General features: G+C 37.9%; 1 protein-coding gene across 3 annotated transcripts in view; it reads right to left on the reverse strand.

Annotated features, from left to right (window-relative positions):
• Positions 1 to 20,909, reverse strand: part of DNAH8 (dynein axonemal heavy chain 8) — a 203,483-nt gene that overhangs the window by 23,062 nt on the left and 159,512 nt on the right. For 2 of the 3 annotated variants that reach the window (XM_089529590.1, XM_089529589.1), the window contains exons 74-83: positions 19,821 to 19,976; positions 18,490 to 18,645; positions 16,406 to 16,588; positions 13,128 to 13,233; positions 10,796 to 11,048; positions 10,502 to 10,692; positions 4,827 to 4,948; positions 4,387 to 4,505; positions 3,711 to 3,913; positions 166 to 239 (exon numbers count right to left, since the gene is read on the reverse strand). In XM_089529590.1, the coding sequence (XP_089385716.1) occupies positions 166 to 239; positions 3,711 to 3,913; positions 4,387 to 4,505; positions 4,827 to 4,948; positions 10,502 to 10,692; positions 10,796 to 11,048; positions 13,128 to 13,233; positions 16,406 to 16,588; positions 18,490 to 18,645; positions 19,821 to 19,976 (1,563 nt within the window). Of the gene's footprint in view, positions 1 to 165; positions 240 to 3,710; positions 3,914 to 4,071; positions 4,132 to 4,386; positions 4,506 to 4,826; positions 4,949 to 10,501; positions 10,693 to 10,795; positions 11,049 to 13,127; positions 13,234 to 16,405; positions 16,589 to 18,489; positions 18,646 to 19,820; positions 19,977 to 20,909 lie in introns of those variants that run through there. The other variant, XM_089529591.1, reaches the window with a different exon arrangement.

Below are 20,909 nucleotides of genomic sequence, written 5' to 3' on the forward strand. Positions count from 1 at the left end.
TGCCCTGATAAATGAATATGGGATTGCAGCTTCTCTTTGAAATGCAAATTTTTTTTACATGGGAGTACAAATTCTGAACGAGTTTTAACAGGAAAAAAATAGATCAGGGTGGGTATGGGTGGAAAATACATTTTAAATGTATACATGTTAAGGTTGTATACATACCTGTGTCATTGACATCTGAACTAGTTTCCGTGCATGCACTTCCTGTCCCTGACCCATAGATATAGCTCTGTTTTCTACAATAAACAAAATGATGACAAGATGATTAAAATTACATAAACCTGTTTTCTCTACAGTAAACAGATTTTTTTAAAGGATGAGAAGAGTTTTCTTTTTCAAATCATTTTTCATTTCTAGGATTGGATTTAGTCATTACTGAAGACTCCCTTGTGGGTTTTTCCCCCTCAAATTTATCCAATTTTCAGCATTCTAACTTTGTTCTGTTTCACATAATTTATGCTTTTTAATTTATTCTTATTTGTGACATCTTCCTTTTGCTACAAATCAACAACATCTATCTATTTTAATCTTAACATATTCTGGGGATGTGTGTATCCATGTTCACAACCAAAAAAAATCCAAAGAGTATTGTGTCCCCTTATAGACTAATTAATTTCATTGTGGCAGAGGCTTTTGTTGATTATAGCCCACTTTATCAGAATATTTTTCACTCTTTGTGAAGTTCACTGAATGCTAATGAAGCCCCAGTAAATAATAAAGCAAATAATTTCTGAATTTTTTAAAAAAATACTACTGTCTTCAATGCTGTGTGCTGGTGATGAGTGGGATCACAACAGCTCATTGCAAGCAATAAAAGAAAAACATTTGACTATGAAAGAAAGCAGCAATGTGCCAAAGTGAAGAAAGCAGGTGCTAATGAGGTTGAGCCATCTGTACAGCATCCATTTGCACAGAATTTTTCAGGGACATTAGAACATAGCCAAAATTTTTTGCCTCCAAGGACCCTTCCACACTATATAATTATAGCATTATGTTTCTCTTTCAAGTGCCATGATAACATCGTTTGGAATCCTGGGCTCTGTAGTCTGGTCAATCTCTAGAGTTCCCTGGCAGAGAATTCTAAATACCCTTGCCTAAAATGAAAATCCCAGGATTCCACAGGATGTTGCCATGGCAGCTAAAGTGGAATAATAGCAGTATAATTCTGTAGTGTGAAAGAACCACTGAATATAACACAGTTTATTGCTCCAAGAAATACAATCCATAGAAGTGGGATCTTTTAGACTGTAAGTATTGGGTGGAACTGAACATCACAGAGTGAATATCCCAATACATATCTGCATCCCCCAAAAGCTGCTATGAAGGGTTTCCATTCATCTGGAGCAGATTTTTGGAAGATTTTTTTGGAGGCTACATTAGGGAAGATGAATCTATTCCACCAGCAGTATCCATTTCCTTAGAAATTTCTAGATTTAGGTCCAAAACACACTGCAGAAATAATAATAATGCTTTATGTATATAGTGCTGTAGATTTACACAGCGCTGTACATACAAACAATAAAATAGATAAAAGTAAACCTACCCAGGGCGTACAATCTAAGAAATAATAGCATAATACATATAAATAATACATAACAATACAGGAAAGGGTTCAATAAAGTAAGTCAGGCAACAAATTAAAAATGTCAAATAACAAATAATAGGCACGCAGTGTCTGGGAACACTTCTCTGAACAGGATGGTCTTCAACTCAGTTTTGAAACTAGTTAAAGAAGTGATGACCTGTGTTCATGGGGGAAGGAAATTCCAGGAGTGAGGGGCAGCAAGTGAAAAGGGATGAATCCGGGACGGGGCAGTGAAAATTCTAGGCTGAGACAGCAGACCTTGATTACCAGAATGGAGGGTATGAGTGGGAAGGTGAGGAGAAAGAAGGTCTGATAAATAAGGAGAGGCCAGCCCATGCAGGGCTTTAAAAGTCAATAACAGGAGCTTATACTTGTTACCAAGTTTGGTTTTATATACATTTTGGGTGCCATGCGATCTGAATCTATGAACCCTGACTGACCCCATCGCTAGCCGCCATTACCCTAAAAGCGAGCTGACCACATAGCCAGCTGTCCTAGGCATGGTCAAGGAAAAAAGGTAGAATTTAAACCTTTCAGCAAGCAGTTTTGGGAGTTGCCAGACTAGTTTCGCAGGCTGCCCAAAGCAGGAGGACAATAGCAGAACTTCCTTCTTTTGAGAGCCAGTGATTAAGTTAACGGCTCCACCATCGAGATATTTGTCCCCTCCTGAAAAGTGGCAGACCTCTTCTTTGTGTATCCAGTGTGTAAGTTTCAGCTTAGACAAAGATAAAGTCATCAAGCCTTTGTTCGCCAGGCTGCTATAGCCTGAGGTTATGTTTAAGGGTATAAAAGGACCCCACTTCCAACCCTCCAGTGGGCTTGTTGAGCTTTGAGTTCCAAACCTGATACCTTGCTTGTCGAGCAGCCTGCTCCAAGCTTGTGATCCTTGAGCCTTGGGCTCCGCTGAAATCACTCGAGCTAAGCCAAAGCTCACTGTCTCTCTGGCCTCTTGTTAGCTTTGCCCGCTGGAACTCAGCTCCTAGCCACCGCGGTCGCCACTTGCTTTCCCCGTTCCTGCGGCCGTGTCTCACCATTCACCATCCCTCACATCCATTGCTTTGGAGAAGACTCCTAAGGTAAATAGCCCACCAGTGCCTCTACTCTTTCTCCTTTACTCCCGAACTCACCCCTCCCTTGCTTTAGCATTGAATGTGTGTGTGTGTGTGATCCCTTTTTGTTGTGTGGCTTTAATAAATTTTTATATTTTAATTGCAACTCATTGGCATTGGAGTTTCTGTTTCTTAGGGTTGGACTAGATGACCTCTGGTATACACATAGGGACCCGATCCCGCTACGTGCGTTGTTAGGACACGCCTCTCATAATATTTGAGCTAATTAAATTCCCCTTATTTGATCCTTCCTAACATACTGAATATGGAAAGGGTGGGGGATCCAGTTTGAGACTGCGTTAACTGCCCTGGCTCAATGCTCAGGGATTTTGGGAAATGTAGTTCTGTGAGACAATTAACCTTCTCTATCAGAGAGCTCTGGTGCCACAATAAACTATAATTCCCAGGATTCCCTCAAATTGGATTATTTCTGTGGTGTGTTTTAAACCTTAGTCTAATCTTTACATCCAAGATGACCTCTGCCTTGCTTTATTTATTTATATATTTGTTTATGGCCATTTTTAAAATCCTACCCAAAATAGCATTCAAGGTGTCTAACAAACAGCACTGAAACAAATTGAACAATACATCAATTAAAGTTATAATAATAAATACATATCAATGCAGGTTAGGCACATGTTTTCACAACCTTATTAAACAGAGTGAAAGTGATTTTAGAACTGAATGTTATTTTTAAAATCTATTTCACTGGTTGTGTTATCTAATCCAATATCACAAAGCATGTTTTCTGTGAACTGCCAAAGAGAATGAACAATCTCTCTTGGTAACATGTGCCATTACTGATTTAGTCTCATAGGGCTTAACATTCATCTGTAATGCTGAAATTTAAACCAATGGCACTGGAAAGGTTAAACACCAGAACCTCCAAAATTATCTTCTATAGTTCAAACTTTATAAACTTAAAAAAGTCAGTGAGTGCAAAAGAAAAAAAATAGCAAAGCAATTTTCTAAAATTAAGTTTTTTAAAAAATAATAAAATATTATAATTATACCCAATTTAAGTTTCCTGGCCAGTGCATCAATCTGGATAGTTGGGTCAGATCCCATCGATAAGAAACAAATGAGAGGTGTTCGCTTATCACTTTCCTCCCAAGTTTTCTCTAAATTTAAAATGACTGGTTCTGTATACTTCTCATTCAATGAATCTGCAATATACTTCCTGGCTTGAGAAAGTGTACGATCTGGACACCAAGACCTATGAAGAAACATATTACATAGGATGAAAATAGAATATCATTTCCATTTATTTATAATTATTTCAAGGCTTTAAATATAATCTTGTCATACTAAACCATACTGGTTTCTGTTAGGAATAATTGTTTCAGCTATGAATTCTCCTGCAGGCAAACCACCATTTATCTTCCCATTCGTGGTTTGTTTCTGTCATGAAATCTCCTGTTTTAGGGTGTACAACTGGAAAAATAAGGCAAGGAGTAACTATTCTGCAATCAGTGGTAAGAACAAGGTGTATTTTTAAATGGGACAGGCAAAATTTTGTAAGCCAACTAGAAACCCATGGCTTCTTACTGCTTTCTTGCAGGAATGTATTTGGACATAACAAGCAACAATTCAACCAGGCAAACCTCAACTACCATTACAAGCAAACACAACTGGTATCTAAAATGGAATGCCCATAAAAGAGAACAAAAAAGGTTTGAGGATCCTCACCTAATGAGCAGGAGTTTACGGCAGGTATCAAGTGAGTCACTGTATCCATCAGGAATAGTTTCTTCCTCTGGCGCATCCTTATCGAACCAGTTTTTCCACCCCTTCTCATTACGACAGATCTAAGTATACACCAAAGTGAAAGTCACACTTTCCCCTCAAAAGAAGGCTTATGACAGTTTTAGAAAGTTACACTTCACTGAAGTCTTATCTATTATTACATTTGGTTGAGTGTGCTTGACATCATAGGAAAATGTGCTGCATTTGTGATCATTTCTATGTCTATTAATTTGGAAGCAAGAAGAAAATGCATTAATCAAAAAACAAAAGTCCAAAATCTTATGATTAATGGTCATGCCCCTCTTACTTGTAAAATATATGATGCAATGTTGATTTGAGGAAATGATATATGGAATAAAAAATAATTTAGGCAATAAGCCCACCTGATTCATAATTTCTGAAAACTGCGGTAGTTTACTCAGTTCCACCAGATTCAACCATGTCATATCAAGAATCCATCGGAATGGTTTGGGGGGACAAGCTTTCAGATCAAGTGCAGCACCACCTAGATGAAACAATTAGGATTAGTATTACTTAGATAAGTACAATGTTTAATATTATCATTTCTGAATTTCAGAATATCAGGTAAAAGAGCAATCCCTGACCCACAAACTCACAAAGCAGAGTACAGATACAGATATGTTTCAGGTTTTCTGTTGTTTTTGTGTCCCTTGAAGTCATTTCTGATTTATGCCCATCTTAAGCCAGCCCTATCATGGGGTTTTTCTGGCAAGATTTGTTCAGAAGGGGTTTGCCTTTAACTTCTTCTGAGGCTGCACGAGTGTGACTTACTCAAGGTCACCCAGTGGGTTTCTATGGCTGAGCAGGGATTCGAATCCCAGGCTCCAGAGTCCTAGTCCAATGCTCAAACCACTACATATTTTTCTACAGGTTCTCTATAAAAATCATGCTGTAAGGTCTTTGGAGAAATGTGTGTTAATGCACTATACCTTCTTCAGAATGTTTGTCTCTTTTTGATATAGACAATAAGGCTGCAGTTCTTTTAAAAAAAGGTACTAGCAAGTGAGCCTTCTTCAGGCAAATAGGATGTTTAAGAAGTTTATTGCATGCACTTTTTGATCCATTCTGGGCATAGAATTGGGATGCACGTGAGTGAGGGAAAATTGATTTTATCGCATGCTAAACTGTCGGCAAGCCGTCACCATGCTATCGCCCAACCATCATCTGTCGAGCCAAGCTTAGCCACCTGATTTTTCTGTCAGAAAGCTTCTGGCGGAGGAAAATCAGGCAGCTGAGCCTAGCTCAAGGACGGATGATGGTCCGGTGATGGCATGGCGAAAGCTTGCCGACAGTTTAGCATGCAATAAAATCCATTTTCCTTCACTGACGCACATACCCAATCCATGCCCAGAACAAACCAAAATGTGCATGCAATAAACTCCTAAGTTAAGATAGCAGAACTGAAATGCTCAGCAGTGAGAATATTCTACTGAACTCAGTTTTTCGACCAGGTTTTGGAACATATCCTGACCTCCCCACTCCAGGGTTTCTGGATGAGATGTATAATCTAGATCCATTTTAATCTGGTTTCAGGCCTGGTTATAGGACAGAGATTTATTTGGTTTTCTTGGTAGATGACCTTTGTTGGGTGCCAGACAGGAGGAGAGTGTCCCTATTAGTTTTGCTGGACTTTCTGGCAGTTATTAATAGCATCAAAATGATATCCTTCTGGGTCACCTTGCTGAGATGGGACTCAGGACACTGTTTTACAGTGGCCTCATTCTTTCCTGAAGAGGCAAACCTATAATGTTGTACTGTGGAACTACTGCTTGACCCCTTGGCCAGTGGACTGTGGGGATCTCTAGCCTCCATTCTTTCCCCTTCTTGCTATTTAACATATATATGAAATTGCTGGAAGAGGTTCAGCCTAGACCCTGGAAGCTCATGTTTCAGTAGTGGCTAAAAGTGCATTTGCACAGTTAAAGCTTGTGAGCCAGCTGCACCTGTTTCTTGAGATGTCAGGTCTGTCTATGGTAAGACATGCCTTGGTTACATCACAGTTGTATTACCGTGATGTGCTTTAAATGGGGCTGCCTCTGAAGAGTGCTCAGAAACATCAACTGGTCCAAAGAGCTGCATCCAGATTATTAACTGGGGCTTGCTAAAAGGAACACACAACTTGTTGTAACAGCTCCACTGGGTGCTAATATGTTTCTGTGCACAATTTAAGGTGCTGATTTTGACCAAGAAAGTCCAATATGGCTCAGGTCCATGTTATTTGAAGGGCTATATTCTCCCATACCCATTCATGCTTTAAGATCTACTGCAGAGCCCTTCTCTCTGTCCCACCACTCTCACAGTTACATCTGGCAGAAACACAGAAGAGGACTTTTCAATGGCTGCCCTGAGGTTTTGGAATTACCTTTCCCAAAAACGTTTGACTGGCACCGTCTCTACAAGATTTTCCTGTTTTGACAGGTGAGGTGAGAGAGGCCCATCCCACCCAAACAATATGCAGAATCAAGCTAATTGTTGTGCTGATGTATGTGTGCATGTGTTTAATGGTTTATGTTTTAATCTAGTTTTATTTATTTTTTATCATTTAATTTTTCAATTCTGTTCTTTCCACTAAACTTATTGAGGATCATGTTGCATAGAACCTTAATTTCTCTGCACCTGCTTTATCCTTGGGAGGTTCAGTAGACAGAATCGGACATAATCTAATCTCTGAGCATAATTGTAGATAACTTAAGTGTCATAAATTACTCAGCAATCTGAATTTGGTTTGAAAAATGGAAATCTCAGAAAAACTACAGCTATAGGTACACAATAAATTTTGAAGTTCAAGGTGTATAATAAATTTGAAAGTCCTTAACACATCATCAATATGTGGCATCTAATGTTCTGTGGAACATGTCTGTCTGGAAATGCAGCATTCCTAGCTCTTTTCTTGGGAAGATACTAATTTCTTAATTCAGGCCTTCTTCTCATAACATGATAGCAATCTGTTACAGGGGAAGAGTTGTGGTGTTTTTGTAAATAAAATTATGGGGTTGTTCAACCATCCCCACACACTGGCAGCATGGATAATATGAAGCAATTGCCAGTGCACAATGTAGATGCTGTCAGTCTTTATAAATGGTATGGCAATGTTTCCCCATGTTCTCTCTCTCTCTCTCTCTCTCTCTCTTTCTCTCTGTCCGTCTCTCTCAGTTTTCTTCCAATATGGGACCCAAAGTAGATTATAGTATAAATTACAAATCTACTACAGTCTTCAAAAATGGATAATACAAAAGTAAAAAGTTTACAAGGCAGCTAGAAAACAGTAATAATGATAAAAATAAAACACACTGCAATGAAAAGCCCTTCTGCCACAGCTAATTAATAGTCAAAGGTCTGGTAGGCAAAAAAGACCTTTGCCTGCTTCATACGCTTCAACTTTCTTAATTTGGCAGAGACAATTCATCCCAATTAATCTTCTATCATCTCACTTTTTATACTGCTTTCTAATTGTTCCAGTTTCTTTCTCCTCCTTTCCACTTTTCTTCAGCTTATTTCAAGTGCTGCAAAGTGCACTCAATTAACTCAGGAGAGGGGGATGGAGAGAAAAGGCATTTTATTTCCCAGCAGACTCAGGCAAAAGCAAACTGCAGCAGGCTCTCCTGGTGTGTGTGCTCTTCTTCATGAATAATGCTAACTACTTTGACCATACTCAGATGTTGCTTGGCCACACATGTCTCTGTTTTCATCTGCAAAATGTTAGGGGTTATCCTGCTGGTGGAAAGAGACCCTTTTGTTTACCAGGCTTTTGGGCTCATAACTGGTTGCTGCAGAAGGGTGCTGTTATCTTGTATACTGTATCATGGTGTTAGTCCATGACTGCTTGTTTTTATAGCTATTGATATACTGCATTGTCCTCCTAGTAGAGCACAGAATAGCTAGAATGCCATTATGCCAGCATTAGCCTTGGAATAATAATCACCTAGCATACCAGAACCACAGGAACATTGCCTGTAAAACCTTTCAAAACACCTAACCAGTAAAATATTATAATCGTTATAACAACAATAATATTGCATTAAAAATAATGCCAACATACACACATGGAAACTGGCAGCCTTTTGTGTTATATTTTCATAAAATTAGTATGAAATATTTGAAAGCACATAAGATGAATGCCTACTCTTTTGCCATTATCTTCTGTATCAATAATACAGAAACTGCATTTGTTTTTTGGAGGTTATTATAGTTTCAGTACATATTGTTTGTCCAAACTTTTAATTGTCCTGCTTTCATAACCTTATTCTTGATTACCCAATAAATTCATTCTCTTTGCATTTATGATGATAATGGATGACAAGTTATTCTACATATTTGTCTGATAAAGACATTTTCCTTTATTAACAACGTCCTTTTAAAGAGTCTTTCTTCCATGACTAACATAAAATAGGAACCAAGGCAAACTCTTGTAATGTTAAAGGCACTATTCCATCAGCAACAGTGCCTTTGTTAATATTTAGAACTCATATAGAGCTTTTAAGCTTTAGTGCATTAGATGATTAACTGAATAGAAGACCTTCCTAAGAGTAAGAACAATAGTTGCCATCTCTTCAGCAAAACTTGCATCAACCACATTTTACTTAACTGAAAATATGGTTTCCTATCCTGGTTTGTTACTGGAAGTATTCTGGAAGTTGCTAAGACCCCTGATTAGTTTAAAATCAGAAACAGAAGCTTGAATATCTGCTTTGAGGTTTGAGAAGGGAGGCAGCCCTGATGTGCTCTTATGACACATGTATGGAAGGCTGGTTTGAGCATGAGGGATATGTTCAGGCCAGGGAAGGATAGTGGGACCTGCATGTCAGCAGTGGTAGTGGTCACAGTCTGCTTCCCAGACACATGCACTCCTTATTCTAATCTCCAATCACAACCATTCATGGAATAGTCATATACGCACGCACACACACAAAATATCCACACATCTACATTCTATCCTTGTGTCTCAAGCCACCATCCCAAGGTGAAGGGATGCTGTACACGAGCCTTTAGAGAACCAAAGTTTTCTGTTAAGTTTGGACTTCTTATTTAGTATAAATGATGCAACATATAATTGTTTTTAGTGTTTTTAATTCTATTTGTAGTTTAATAATAGTTTTAATTTTATATCATATGAATTTTAAAGCTATATTTATTTTAATCTTGCTGGATCGTAACTGATAATGATGTCCAAGGCCAGCAGAGCCAACACTAGATCAGCTGAAGCAATAATCAGTCCAAACCTTTCCAGCTAGAAATTACCTAGAGCTCTTTGCCCTGGCCTAACATTGTGATTTTACCATCAGGCTGTAGTAGGTTTGGATCTGGCATAACTCCTCTGTCCCACCCTTCCCCATCTCACCTGTTTTTAATTCTTCTGATGACATATTCTGAGACAGCAGATTTTTCTTTCAGTTCTCTGAGATCAACAAGCAGAATAATTTTCTACTGGCAGCAGAGGCTTCTACCTAATCCTAACCCACATGGCCATTATATTTTGTTAGTGTTAGAATACAGTCTTAACTGGAGAAGAGGACATTGCTGAAGGGGTGCTAAATCCGAACAAAGCCCATCTTAGGGTTACCTTGTCGCTGGTCTAACTTTGTACCAGCATTACAGCTCTAGAGGTATGTATCTAGTAAAACTTTGTTCCCTCTTTACCCTGTTATCTTTGTAGCTCTTCTATTGGCAGTTCTTGGTCACTAGACCAGTTCTGCCAATAGATAGCTCTGTTAACTGTATTTGAAATCACCTGGCAGATCTTGGAAATAGCATTATACAGTACTGTTAATAAGACTTAAAAGTCGATTAAGTTGCCATTTATATTTTAACAAAACTGATGTCATAAATTTTTAAATAATCAATATGGAAGAGTGCCAAAAACTGATTTAGATGAAGAGTACACAGGGTCAAATCTCTGATAATTTATCTCAATGGCTTTAAGCAATTGCCTGCTTTTTGCTTAATTCATACAGCATTGCCATGAGGATAAAATGCAAAATATATAGCCCATTACAAGTCTTTGCATCAAAGTAGAAAGAATTTAGAGCAAAATAATTACCTTTAATAAGTGCTTGGAATTCTTTTGGTTTAACCTGGCCCCTCTGAAGATCAATTTTTAATGTCAGAAGCAGTGTAAAGAGGAATTTGTGGTTTTCATAGAAGCCTCTGACAGAGTAAGTAAATGTTTCATATGTTAAAAATTCTATAATATTTGCTATCCTTTTCTGTGGAATGGGGGACTTATCAGACCTAAGATATGAAAACAAATGAAACAGACAAACAAATGGATTAATATCCAAATTGGAAAAAACGCAGAAAGATACAGGCTCTGTAGAGATAGCAGTGTTCCTACCTAGCCATGGACTGGTCAAACAGTTTTAAGAACTGAGCTAGTGATGTTTGATACATGTTATTGACCATGCTCATTTCTGTGATAAGGAAATAAAGAATGCTTCCACGTGTTGCAGCTGGACGGTATTCTTCTTGAGCAGTGTTAATTTTTTTCTCAGTTTCTCCTGCAACTTCAAGTTTTTCTGAAACCTCCATAGCAGTTTGTTTGGTTGTTCTCAAGACACCAATCAATGATTCATCATCCACCAAAGACCCTAAAGAGCACAGAGAAAATATTTCATAACAAAGTGTTAGAACTGTAATATTCAGAATCAAATGTGAAAGTAATTAAAGTTGAATGGTCCTTAGCATTACAACAAATAGCATAACAAATATCTGTGCTGGTTGCAGGAAGCAGGGTAGGGCACAAGATCACCCCAGAAAAATTGATTTTCCTCTGAGAGGCCTTATGGGGCAGGCCCTAACAAGCAAACCCCTTTCTTCTCCTCTTATTTTTATTCTTCATTTCACATTTATATCTTTCTCTGAATAAAGAGAAGGGCACAGAATGTGCACATGGCCAGCTCATCCCTCACCTTCCCCAATCAAGAAAAGAGAGGGAGGGCTAAACTTGGCTGACCAAACAATTAATTAAAGATGACTTTATCACAGAAACACTAGAAAAGAAACATTTTTCTGATTCTAGATGGAATGACAGAAAGAAAAAGGGAAAGCTAGTTAGAAACAACAAAAGCTGCCAACAAGTCTGACATCAGCACTGGGCATAGTTGGGAAAATGCTGTGATAATGCTGATGCTTGTTGCAATGGGCCAGATAGACCCCTTCACATTTTTCTGGTGCTGACAGGAGTGCAGGACAGTTGCTGCTGCTGCTTGCAGTCATGTGCCATGTGAATTCACACACTGACCAGCACCCAGTATAACAAGATTCCACATCTCATTTGTTTTGGCAGAATAACTGCCTTTCAGGGAGGACCATCTTGCCAGCCCTCAGCTCAAATATATCAACTGTACTGGTAATAAAAAGTTTTTATCTGCCAGTATTTTTTTTCTTTCTTTCTTTAATTTACATCCTATCTCCTTCCAGTCTGGGACCCAAGGCAACACACAACATGAATGAAAACAAAGTACTTTATAAAAGTAGTTAAACATTTAAAAACAATTAAATTAGGTGTCATATTACAACATCACTCTTTTAAAACAATATTAAATCATTTGGAACTATTTCTATATTATTTACAGCAGACTTTAGGGTATAGATGGTCAAAGAAAGAAACAAAAATTTCAGTGGAAGGGAACCACTTCAGATTGCAGTGGAATCTCCTTCTTTGGAGATTTTTTAAACAGAGGCAGATGGCCATCTGTCAGAAATGTCTTGATCCTATATTTCTGCATGACAGTGGGTTGCACTGGATGGCCTGCTGTGATTCTGCAAACAATTGCTCAGGGATTTTTGTGTCTCAATGTATCTATGACAAAGTGCTTGTCTTCAAAAAAGACCAAGTTTCAAAAAGACCTGGCTTCTTGTATTAAAATGTTGTCAATCAGAAGGCCAGGTAGGACCTTCACTTGACATCTTGGAAAGTTATTTCAAGTTCACCCAGATAATCCAAAACACACACACACAGACACACACACAAATGAGCTCACCACGCAATTCATATCATCATAAGTTAATGTTCCGCTTGGTTCACCAAGAAATTTGAAGCCAGTCTGCCTCAGAATCTACCCATTCCAATTTGAAACTCCCCCTCCATATTTATCATCTACACACCTTGAATATCCAGTATATCACATTCATTTGGACAGGAAGGACATATGCATATGCACTGGAATGCTTGCCAAGTCTAATGATTTAGCTCTACCTCTCCCAGACAGCACATAGCATTGTGTGAAACCTTATGCCTTTTGAATATACAGTTTAAAACTATTTGGATAGGTTCAGTATATCTATGACAAAGCACTTGACTTCAGAAAGACCAAGTTTCATATCCTGACTTCTTCCATTAAAATGATGCCATGACATAAACTGCCACTATACAAAAATAAAATATAAATCACTGCCTGTAAAAACTAGCTTGTAAAAACTAGAATGTTTCTCCCTCATATCTAGTTTTATATATGCAGGGTTGTGTGTTTTTTAAAAAAAATTAAAAATGTATCTCTTACTTTGGTATGGAGTAATATTTAAGTATGTGAGCCCTCATTTGCAGGTTACAATTTAGACCTAGATCTTTGAATATAGTAAATTAAAGATTCATGTGGCCATATCCTTCATAAGAAGATGAATGTCAACCTCATTAAATAAGAACCAAAGCAACTACAGCACATTACCTTTAGTTGCAGTTAATTTATAAAGGAGATTATCTTCCAATTCCTTCATTTTCCGTTTATTATAAGTTACATCTTCCATGAGTTTAATTCTCTCTGCTTCCAATTCCTATATTAAATAGCAAGATAAGGATGAAGATGAATTAAAAATCTGGATTTAGCATGAAGTTCTTTCTAGTCAGAGGAGCATGGGCCCAACAAGAAAAATTACCCCATCATATGTTCAAAAAAGTAGAGATGAGCAAAGTTTTCTCCTGCTAGCTGAGAAAAGAAGAAAGACGAAAAACTGGCATCATCAGTAGAACCCATACAAAATCAATAATGCCCCAAGGAAAAAAAACAGGAAACAAAATCAGATCCAAAACAACAGTAAGACAGTATACGAAGCCCTAACTAACTTATGACACATTACTGCGGAAGGGGAATTTCTTTCTGAACAAGTGCCCTGTGATTTATAGGCTATAGCAAAGTACTTGACTACATAGATCATGAAAAACTATGGATGGCTTTAAAGTCATAGCTATGCCAATGCATCTGGTTGTCCCCATGAGAAATCTGTACTTAGGACAGAGTCTATGGTTTGAACAGAATATGGAGAAACAGAATGGTTCCCAATTGGCAAAGGAGTCAGAGAAGGCTGCTTTCTATTATTCTATTTTTTTCAGCTTGTATGCCAAATATATCAGAAGAAGAGCAGGTTTAGACTCTGAAGAAAGAGGAATGAAGAAAAGAACATCAACAATCTAATATGAAGAGGCAAGACTCTTTAAAAAAACAGAAATGCTAGGAAAGGTGCAGGGCAGTAGAAAAAGGGGAAGACTTCACACCAGATGGATAGACTCAATCAAGGATGTCACAGGCCTGAAATTACAGGCCCTAAGCAAAGTAGTAAAGAACAGGGTTTCATTCATAGGGTTGCCATGAGTTGGGGATAACTCAAGGGCAACTGACATCAGCAACAAGTACACAAGTTTATAGAACACTTAAACAAATGCACGTTAAAAATATTAATTTAAAACAATTCTTAAAAGGGGAGTTAAAATGCAAATATAATAATAGAAGGGCATATACAAATCCAACACATTCCAGTTTAAAAACACCATTGAGCAGATACTTATCACTCTAAGCCTTAGATAGCCAGAAAGGTCTTTGCCTGTTGGTGGAAGGGGAGCACAAAGGGATCAAATTAGCTTCCCATGGCAGCAGACATTGGGAAGGCTCTCCATGTGTCCCCGTCAAACTTGCCCTTGGTGGTGGTAGTGAAAAAAAGCCCTCCTCCAAGAATCTTAAAATGCATGCAGGTTCATTTTGGGAGATATGGTCTTTCACACAGCCTAGACCCAAGCACTACACAGCTTTATAGTTCATAGCCAGCACTTTGAATTGTGCCCTGAAATGAACATGTAGGTGGTGAAGATATTTCAACAGAGGAGTTATATGTTCCCTGTAAACAGCCCATGTTAGCAATCTGGCTGCAGCATTTTGGAACCGCTACAGTTTCTGAATAATTTTCAAAGGCCACACAAAGCATTATAGCAATCCACATAGAGTGCATTATAGTAATAAAAATGGGAAGGCATGTGTCACCATGGCAAGATCTGGCATTTGAAGGAATCAGTGCAGTTGGTACACGAGCACCATCCCATGATGGATGGTGGACAGACTCAACCAATTAGGCTCAATGTTTAGTTCACATACTCTAACATAAAGGAGAACAGGTGTTTTTCCACCCAACAAAGAAGGTTAAGTCCATGTGGAGAACTGATGATTGAGTGCAGTCTTGTTTGTTTATGTGGGCCTTTACAGTGATGTTGTCCATGCACAAGAGAACATGCTGGCCCTGAACCATGTTAGCAGATTCCAGAAGTGTCAAATAGTCTACCTGAACCTCAAACAAGCTGATGGATATGGAGCTTACTTACTGTATTAGGCAGCAGCTGTGTAGTCTGACATTCCAGATGTCACCATCCCTTTTCACACCAAAAGATTCACATTTATCTGAAGAAATTGTGTAAGGGTTTCAGGTGGTCTGTGCATTATTGTTGGCTTCAAGAAAAGCTGCTGCTGCTTTTCTTGCACAAGGGGCCATGATCTTTGCTGAGATAGGCATGATCAAATGATGGAAGATAAGAGAGTGCCTGGGGATTGCTAAATTGCTCTGATGGGGAAAAGTGGGTCCAAGAACAGTCTCGTGTGATACTGAATGGGTAGCCTCTTCCCAAATTCTGGCTTCTTTCTTTTTTTCCTTGGGACTTCTGATTTTTGCACCACTGGGGCCTTGAATGCAGCAAAGGGGAGTGTAAAAAGAGAAGAGAAAGAAACAGGTAGAAGACCTTTCTTTTAACAGACAGCAATACACATGATAGAAAAACAACTGAAATTGTTGAAGGCGAGATATGAAATAACAGTACATCAAGAAGTAAATGCAGTGAAGAAATAAATAAAAAGAGCTCTGCAAAGAAAGGAACGGCAAAGACCAGATAAGAGAGAGAAACAGAGAAGAGTTCGGTTTATCTAGCTGGACTATTTCCAGCTCAGCCATGAAACCCACTGTTTGATCTCGGGCAAGTCACATGCACCCAGCCTCAGGGGAAGGCAATGGCAAACCTCCTCTGAACAAGTCTTACCAAGAAAACCTCATGATAGGGCTGCCTTAGGGTCGTCATAAGTGGGAAACAACTTGAAGGCAGACAACAACAAACAATAAGCTGTTCAATGAGGTTTAAATCATATGTCTTTACCTTCTCTGGGTGGAAATGAAAGTAACCCACTTTCTGTAGATTCATCCTTTCACCAACCCAGTAACCATTTGTTTCCTCTTACATTTTCTCTTTATAGAATAAAATCTTCAATGCAGTGCTATACCTTGATTTCACTAGGCATTGTGAAATCAAGAGTTCATGCCACCTTTGAAGCAGTATGCTATATTTTAATCTTCATTATGTTTTAAACTGTTTTAAATTAGTTTATAAAATATAATTGCTTTTTTATTTTTTAGTATTTTCTTTTACTCTATGTGGTAAGCATATTGTGGTACCATGTTGGGGGAGAAGTGGGATAAAATTAAATAAATAAAGAGCAAGAGAATTGTTTTCGATTCCCTGATGGGATTATACCTGATGAAGAACCATCAGTTAGAACCTTAGTACTTCCTTCCTTCTAAAAATAATTCTACAACCACTATAGTTGTCTCTATTTCAGAATCAATGTTCAGGCTTCAATTTGGCATTATTATTCATGTTTTTGTTAATCCAAGAGGTCACTGTTATTGGCTTGCTTACCTGTTTTTCTGTAAGAATTACTCTTTTCAATAACTGGTTTTCCAGCCCTTTCATTGTAACAGTAAAGTCAATTACTGATGTTTTAGCATTGATCTCTGGAGTGAAGGCAGGATTGGGCAATTTTGTAGTAATATAAAGTTTAAATGTACTCATGATATCTACTTCTTTATCACCAACTTTCACCTAAATAACAATTCAAATCACATTTTACTACATTGAAATGAACACAGTGAAGTATTGAAAAATGTCAATGAGAAATGCCTGCATACTTTGTATTTAATATCACAATTGTTCATGTACTGTTAAATTTTCTAAATTGAGCCAGGTGCAACAAGCTATTCTTAAGTTTCTACATATTTGTCAAATCTGGGTTCTGCCATTCTTCTTTGTCTCTGATTAAAGCACTTGTGAGAGGCTTGCACTCCTTTGGGTTCCCTCTTCCATACTTTTTCATCAGAGACCACTATGACTATTGTGAAAATTAAAGGAAAGTTTGCTATAAATATTGCTTATTTATGGTATATCTCAGATTTTGCATCATGACCTACTGAAGCCATTTTTCACGGTGTCACTCTCAGTTCTAGAGTATAAATCCAGCTTTAGTGTAGTACATTTCTGTGTTTCTGCCGTGTGTTTATTAAATGCCTGTAATGGCTGCAGTCCAAGCTCAAGCAAAATGATGATGATGATTCTGCTGTACATCTGCAACATTTCATCTCTTCCTTCTTCCATGGGATTAATGCTTTATCATTCAGCTTGGTGATGGATTCTATCTGGCAGCATAAAAGAGTTATATCCCTAGTGTGTAGATGTCCTTTCCTCCAAAAGGATTTCCTTTCCTCAAGGAAAAAAAGAAACCCTAATCTAACATAAGACTTTTTGAACAAGCTTTTAAGAAAATATGGACTCATCTGGAACCCTGAGTTGGGAGATAAGTAACTGGAGAGGACATTTTGAGCAGATAAAAGGTCAGAGGAAAAAGGATTGTGGCCATGACCCTGCCCTCCCTTCCCTTTAGCTTTCCTGAGAATAATTATTTTATGAATTCATTAATTTTATTGAAGGCCTTCAGTTAAAAACCTTAAACAAGGGTCTAGTTTTTCACATCTTTCAGTAATACATAATTAGTCCCATCTTGTTTATGCTGAAAATTCAGTATCTCTTCTTACTGGACCTAGAACACTGTCCCATTAACTTTATAGTTGTTGCTCAGCCAGAGCATATAAACACTTAGGCTCTATTCACACTACACAATTATACCACTATGATTCTACTCTAACTGCCATGATTATACCCCATGGAATACTGGGATTTGTAGTTTGGTGAGGCAATAGATGGCTTTGGCTGAGAATTATCAATACCCCTCCTTAAACTGCAAACCCCAGAATTTCATAGGATAGAAGTGTCTCAGTTAAATTGGAATCATAGCATTATAATCAATTACTGGGAAGAGCCCTTAAATGCTTGCCAAACAGACAAAGAGGAATGGCCCCTTATTCTTACTCCAGGGCTGCATCCGCACTGCAGATATAATCCAGTTTGACACCATTTTAACTGCCATGGCTCAATGCTACGGAATTCTGGGAACTGTAATTTACTGCACCACCAGAGTTCTCTGACAGTGAAGGCTAAATGTCTCACAAAACCACACTTCCCAACATTCCATAGCACTGAGCCATGGCAGTTAAAGTAGTGTCAAACTAGATTACTACTGCAGTGCGGATGCAGCCCAGGTTTGTCAATGAACTGTAAGGGGGGGGGGGGGCAGAGACAGGGAAAGGTTAACTGTGTAATACATGAAGGCAGGAAGAAAGAAATACCAATACTTCCTTGAAACAGTCACAAATAAAACAACTGTAAAAACAACAACAATGCCAAAACATGTCAAGGAGTATTCTGACCTGTCTACATTTCTGAATTAGAGAAGAAACTGCCTACATGGTGAAAGATGTATTCTCTTGTTTGGCTAGAGAATTTGTTTTAGCTTGCCTGGTCAGAACAGAGATGAGAAACCCTCTGCAATATTTTTAAACAATACATGAAATAATAATAAAAAATTGTAGGCCATTTATAAGGTAACCTACCTTGAAAGAAGTTCCTGATTTAATAAAGTTCTTTTCTAATATATTATCAAGGGCAGGATCTAACTCTTCACTTATATCCTCAATTAAAAGTGGTCTTCCCAGAGAAAGCGAATCTTCTAGGTGATTGCGGAAATATTTATGATTCAGAGTTGTCACCTTATAAATAGAAATAATTAATCATTATTAAAAGAAAGATACAGTGATTCTTGTTACTTTGAGGACTCTTAGCCTACCATCATATACACACTTAAATGGAAGTAAATATCAATGAATAATAAACTCAGTGGTAATTACTTCTGAGCAGACATATATTGGTTTCTTTTGTGCATAAGATAGGGATATAAATCCTTGCTTTATATCAAGCATTCTATAAAATTATTTTATAATTTTAATGCCCACTGGACAAGGGAATGAGTGTGCGCACTATCAATTTTTCACATTTAGAACTTTTTTGTGTGATGATTTTTCAAGGTTTTTCTTGAATAAAATTGCTTTTTTGTGCAAAAAACAATATTTTTGCCCAGAACATATTTTGCACAATAGGGGCCTGTTGGTATAGTGGTTAAATGCTAGTACTGCAGCCACAGGGTTGTGATTCCGATCCTAGCTTAGGGCTCCAAGGTCCTCACAGCCTTCCATCCTTTTGTAGGTCAGTAAAATTAGTACCCAGCTTGTTTGGTTTATAGATTGTAAACCACTTAGGGAGTGCTAGTTCACTGATAAGGGGTACAGAAATGTACTCGATAATGCTATTTGCTCAAACATGTATTTTCCAGGGAAAAACAATCAGAAGAACAATGTTTCTTGCCAAGAATGATCACTTTTTCTGAATATTCTTTACATCGCCAGTGCAAAATATTTTACAGATCTTTTCATGTTTAAGCATAAGGGCAGCTCTCTGAGGCAGGCCCAATATAATTCCCAATCTGAAGGCTGGAAACCAAGGCACAGTAACTTCTACCTGTGAATCCATGGCTGATACAATTTGAAGGCAGAATCCAAGCAGATTTTTATATTCCTGTTTTCCTGAAGCTTTAGTTTTGTAATTTGTAAGTTCTGTGTTTTCTTCAAAAAAGATAACAATTCTCTAAAAGGTTCTGTGATTGCTTTGGCTCTAGAACCTGAACAACAGAGAACATCTCTAAAATATAACTGGGTATCTTAAAATAATATTAGCATCGGAGATCAAAAGGAACCAATGTCCATCAAGAAAGAATGTGTGCCTTTCCAAAACTGTTTTACAATAGATGAATTTTATTTTTAATTACATTTCAAGGGGACAAATAGATATTTTCAAGAAGAAGGAAGCATACCACACTTGCAAGACTTACTTGTAAGTCATTGTCCTTTTCCTTCTGTTTAATCCATGTTTTCCCTTGAGTCTGTGGGTCTATTAATAGTGGATATCTTGTGGCTTTAGTGACAATGATGCCGTTTTGCACTGACAGTTCATCTCCTGGAAGCCCTTGTAGATTCCACTCACTAATCTGAATATTGAGAAAAAAATTCAATGGTTGTTTTAGTTCTAGTTGCTTTACCCCTAGAAGACTGGTTTTCTAATACACTCCAATGGCATCAAACTTAAGCCGGAAAAAATCCCTGTCATCTGACTATTGCATCCATTGTTCCACACACTGGCATTATTCATTCTTATTTTTCTCTTTTGGACAGATGTCACATATGCATTCAATTCATATATATTTTATATCTCTAGTGTTTGCCGCATGAAAACCACATGACTGAGAACTCTCTCCTTTAAAAAACCCAAAAGATACTCTCAAAAGATACCGACACACTTATCATGCTACAAAAATTATAACAGCCCAGAAATATGAATTACACGTAACATGTTTACCTTTATGAGTTCCCTTTTTTCTTAAAATAAATCAAAATTTACACTTCAAAAAATGCCTAAAAATAGATAACTACTGGAGACGTTATTGGTTGATTGGTTTATTGATTAGTTATTGGCATACAGCGCGCCTGCGCCATACGCGGGCGTGCCATATGCAGCTTGAGCATACGAGCTCAAGCCGCGGGGCGCGCGCGGGGCAGAAGAGGTGGCACGTCCCATTCAATTGAATGGGCATGCGAGCCCGTTGTGCCCTGCATGCCGCCGCGCTGCCACAGCCGCCGTGCACAAGCCCCATTGGAAACAATGGGGCTTGAGCATAGGCGGAATTCGCCTTACGCGGAGGGATCCAGAACGGATCCCCGCGTAAGGCAAGGACGCACTGTATTAGTAAATAATTTATTGGTTAAATGAGTATTGTTTTTTAGTTATATTAAACATTTCTTTTAAAGTGAATGTTTTAAAGGTTTTTTATAAATTAAATTTTTATTAAATTTCTTTTAAAGTGCACTTAATACCATTCTCTTATAAGTCATAAAGCAGGGGCATCATTAGGGGATGTAGAGAG

The sequence above is a fragment of the Sceloporus occidentalis genome, unplaced genomic scaffold (assembly GCF_023333645.1).
Source record: "Sceloporus occidentalis isolate IW3139 unplaced genomic scaffold, rSceOcc1.0.p SCAF_6, whole genome shotgun sequence".
Lineage (NCBI taxonomy): Eukaryota > Metazoa > Chordata > Lepidosauria > Squamata > Phrynosomatidae > Sceloporus > Sceloporus occidentalis.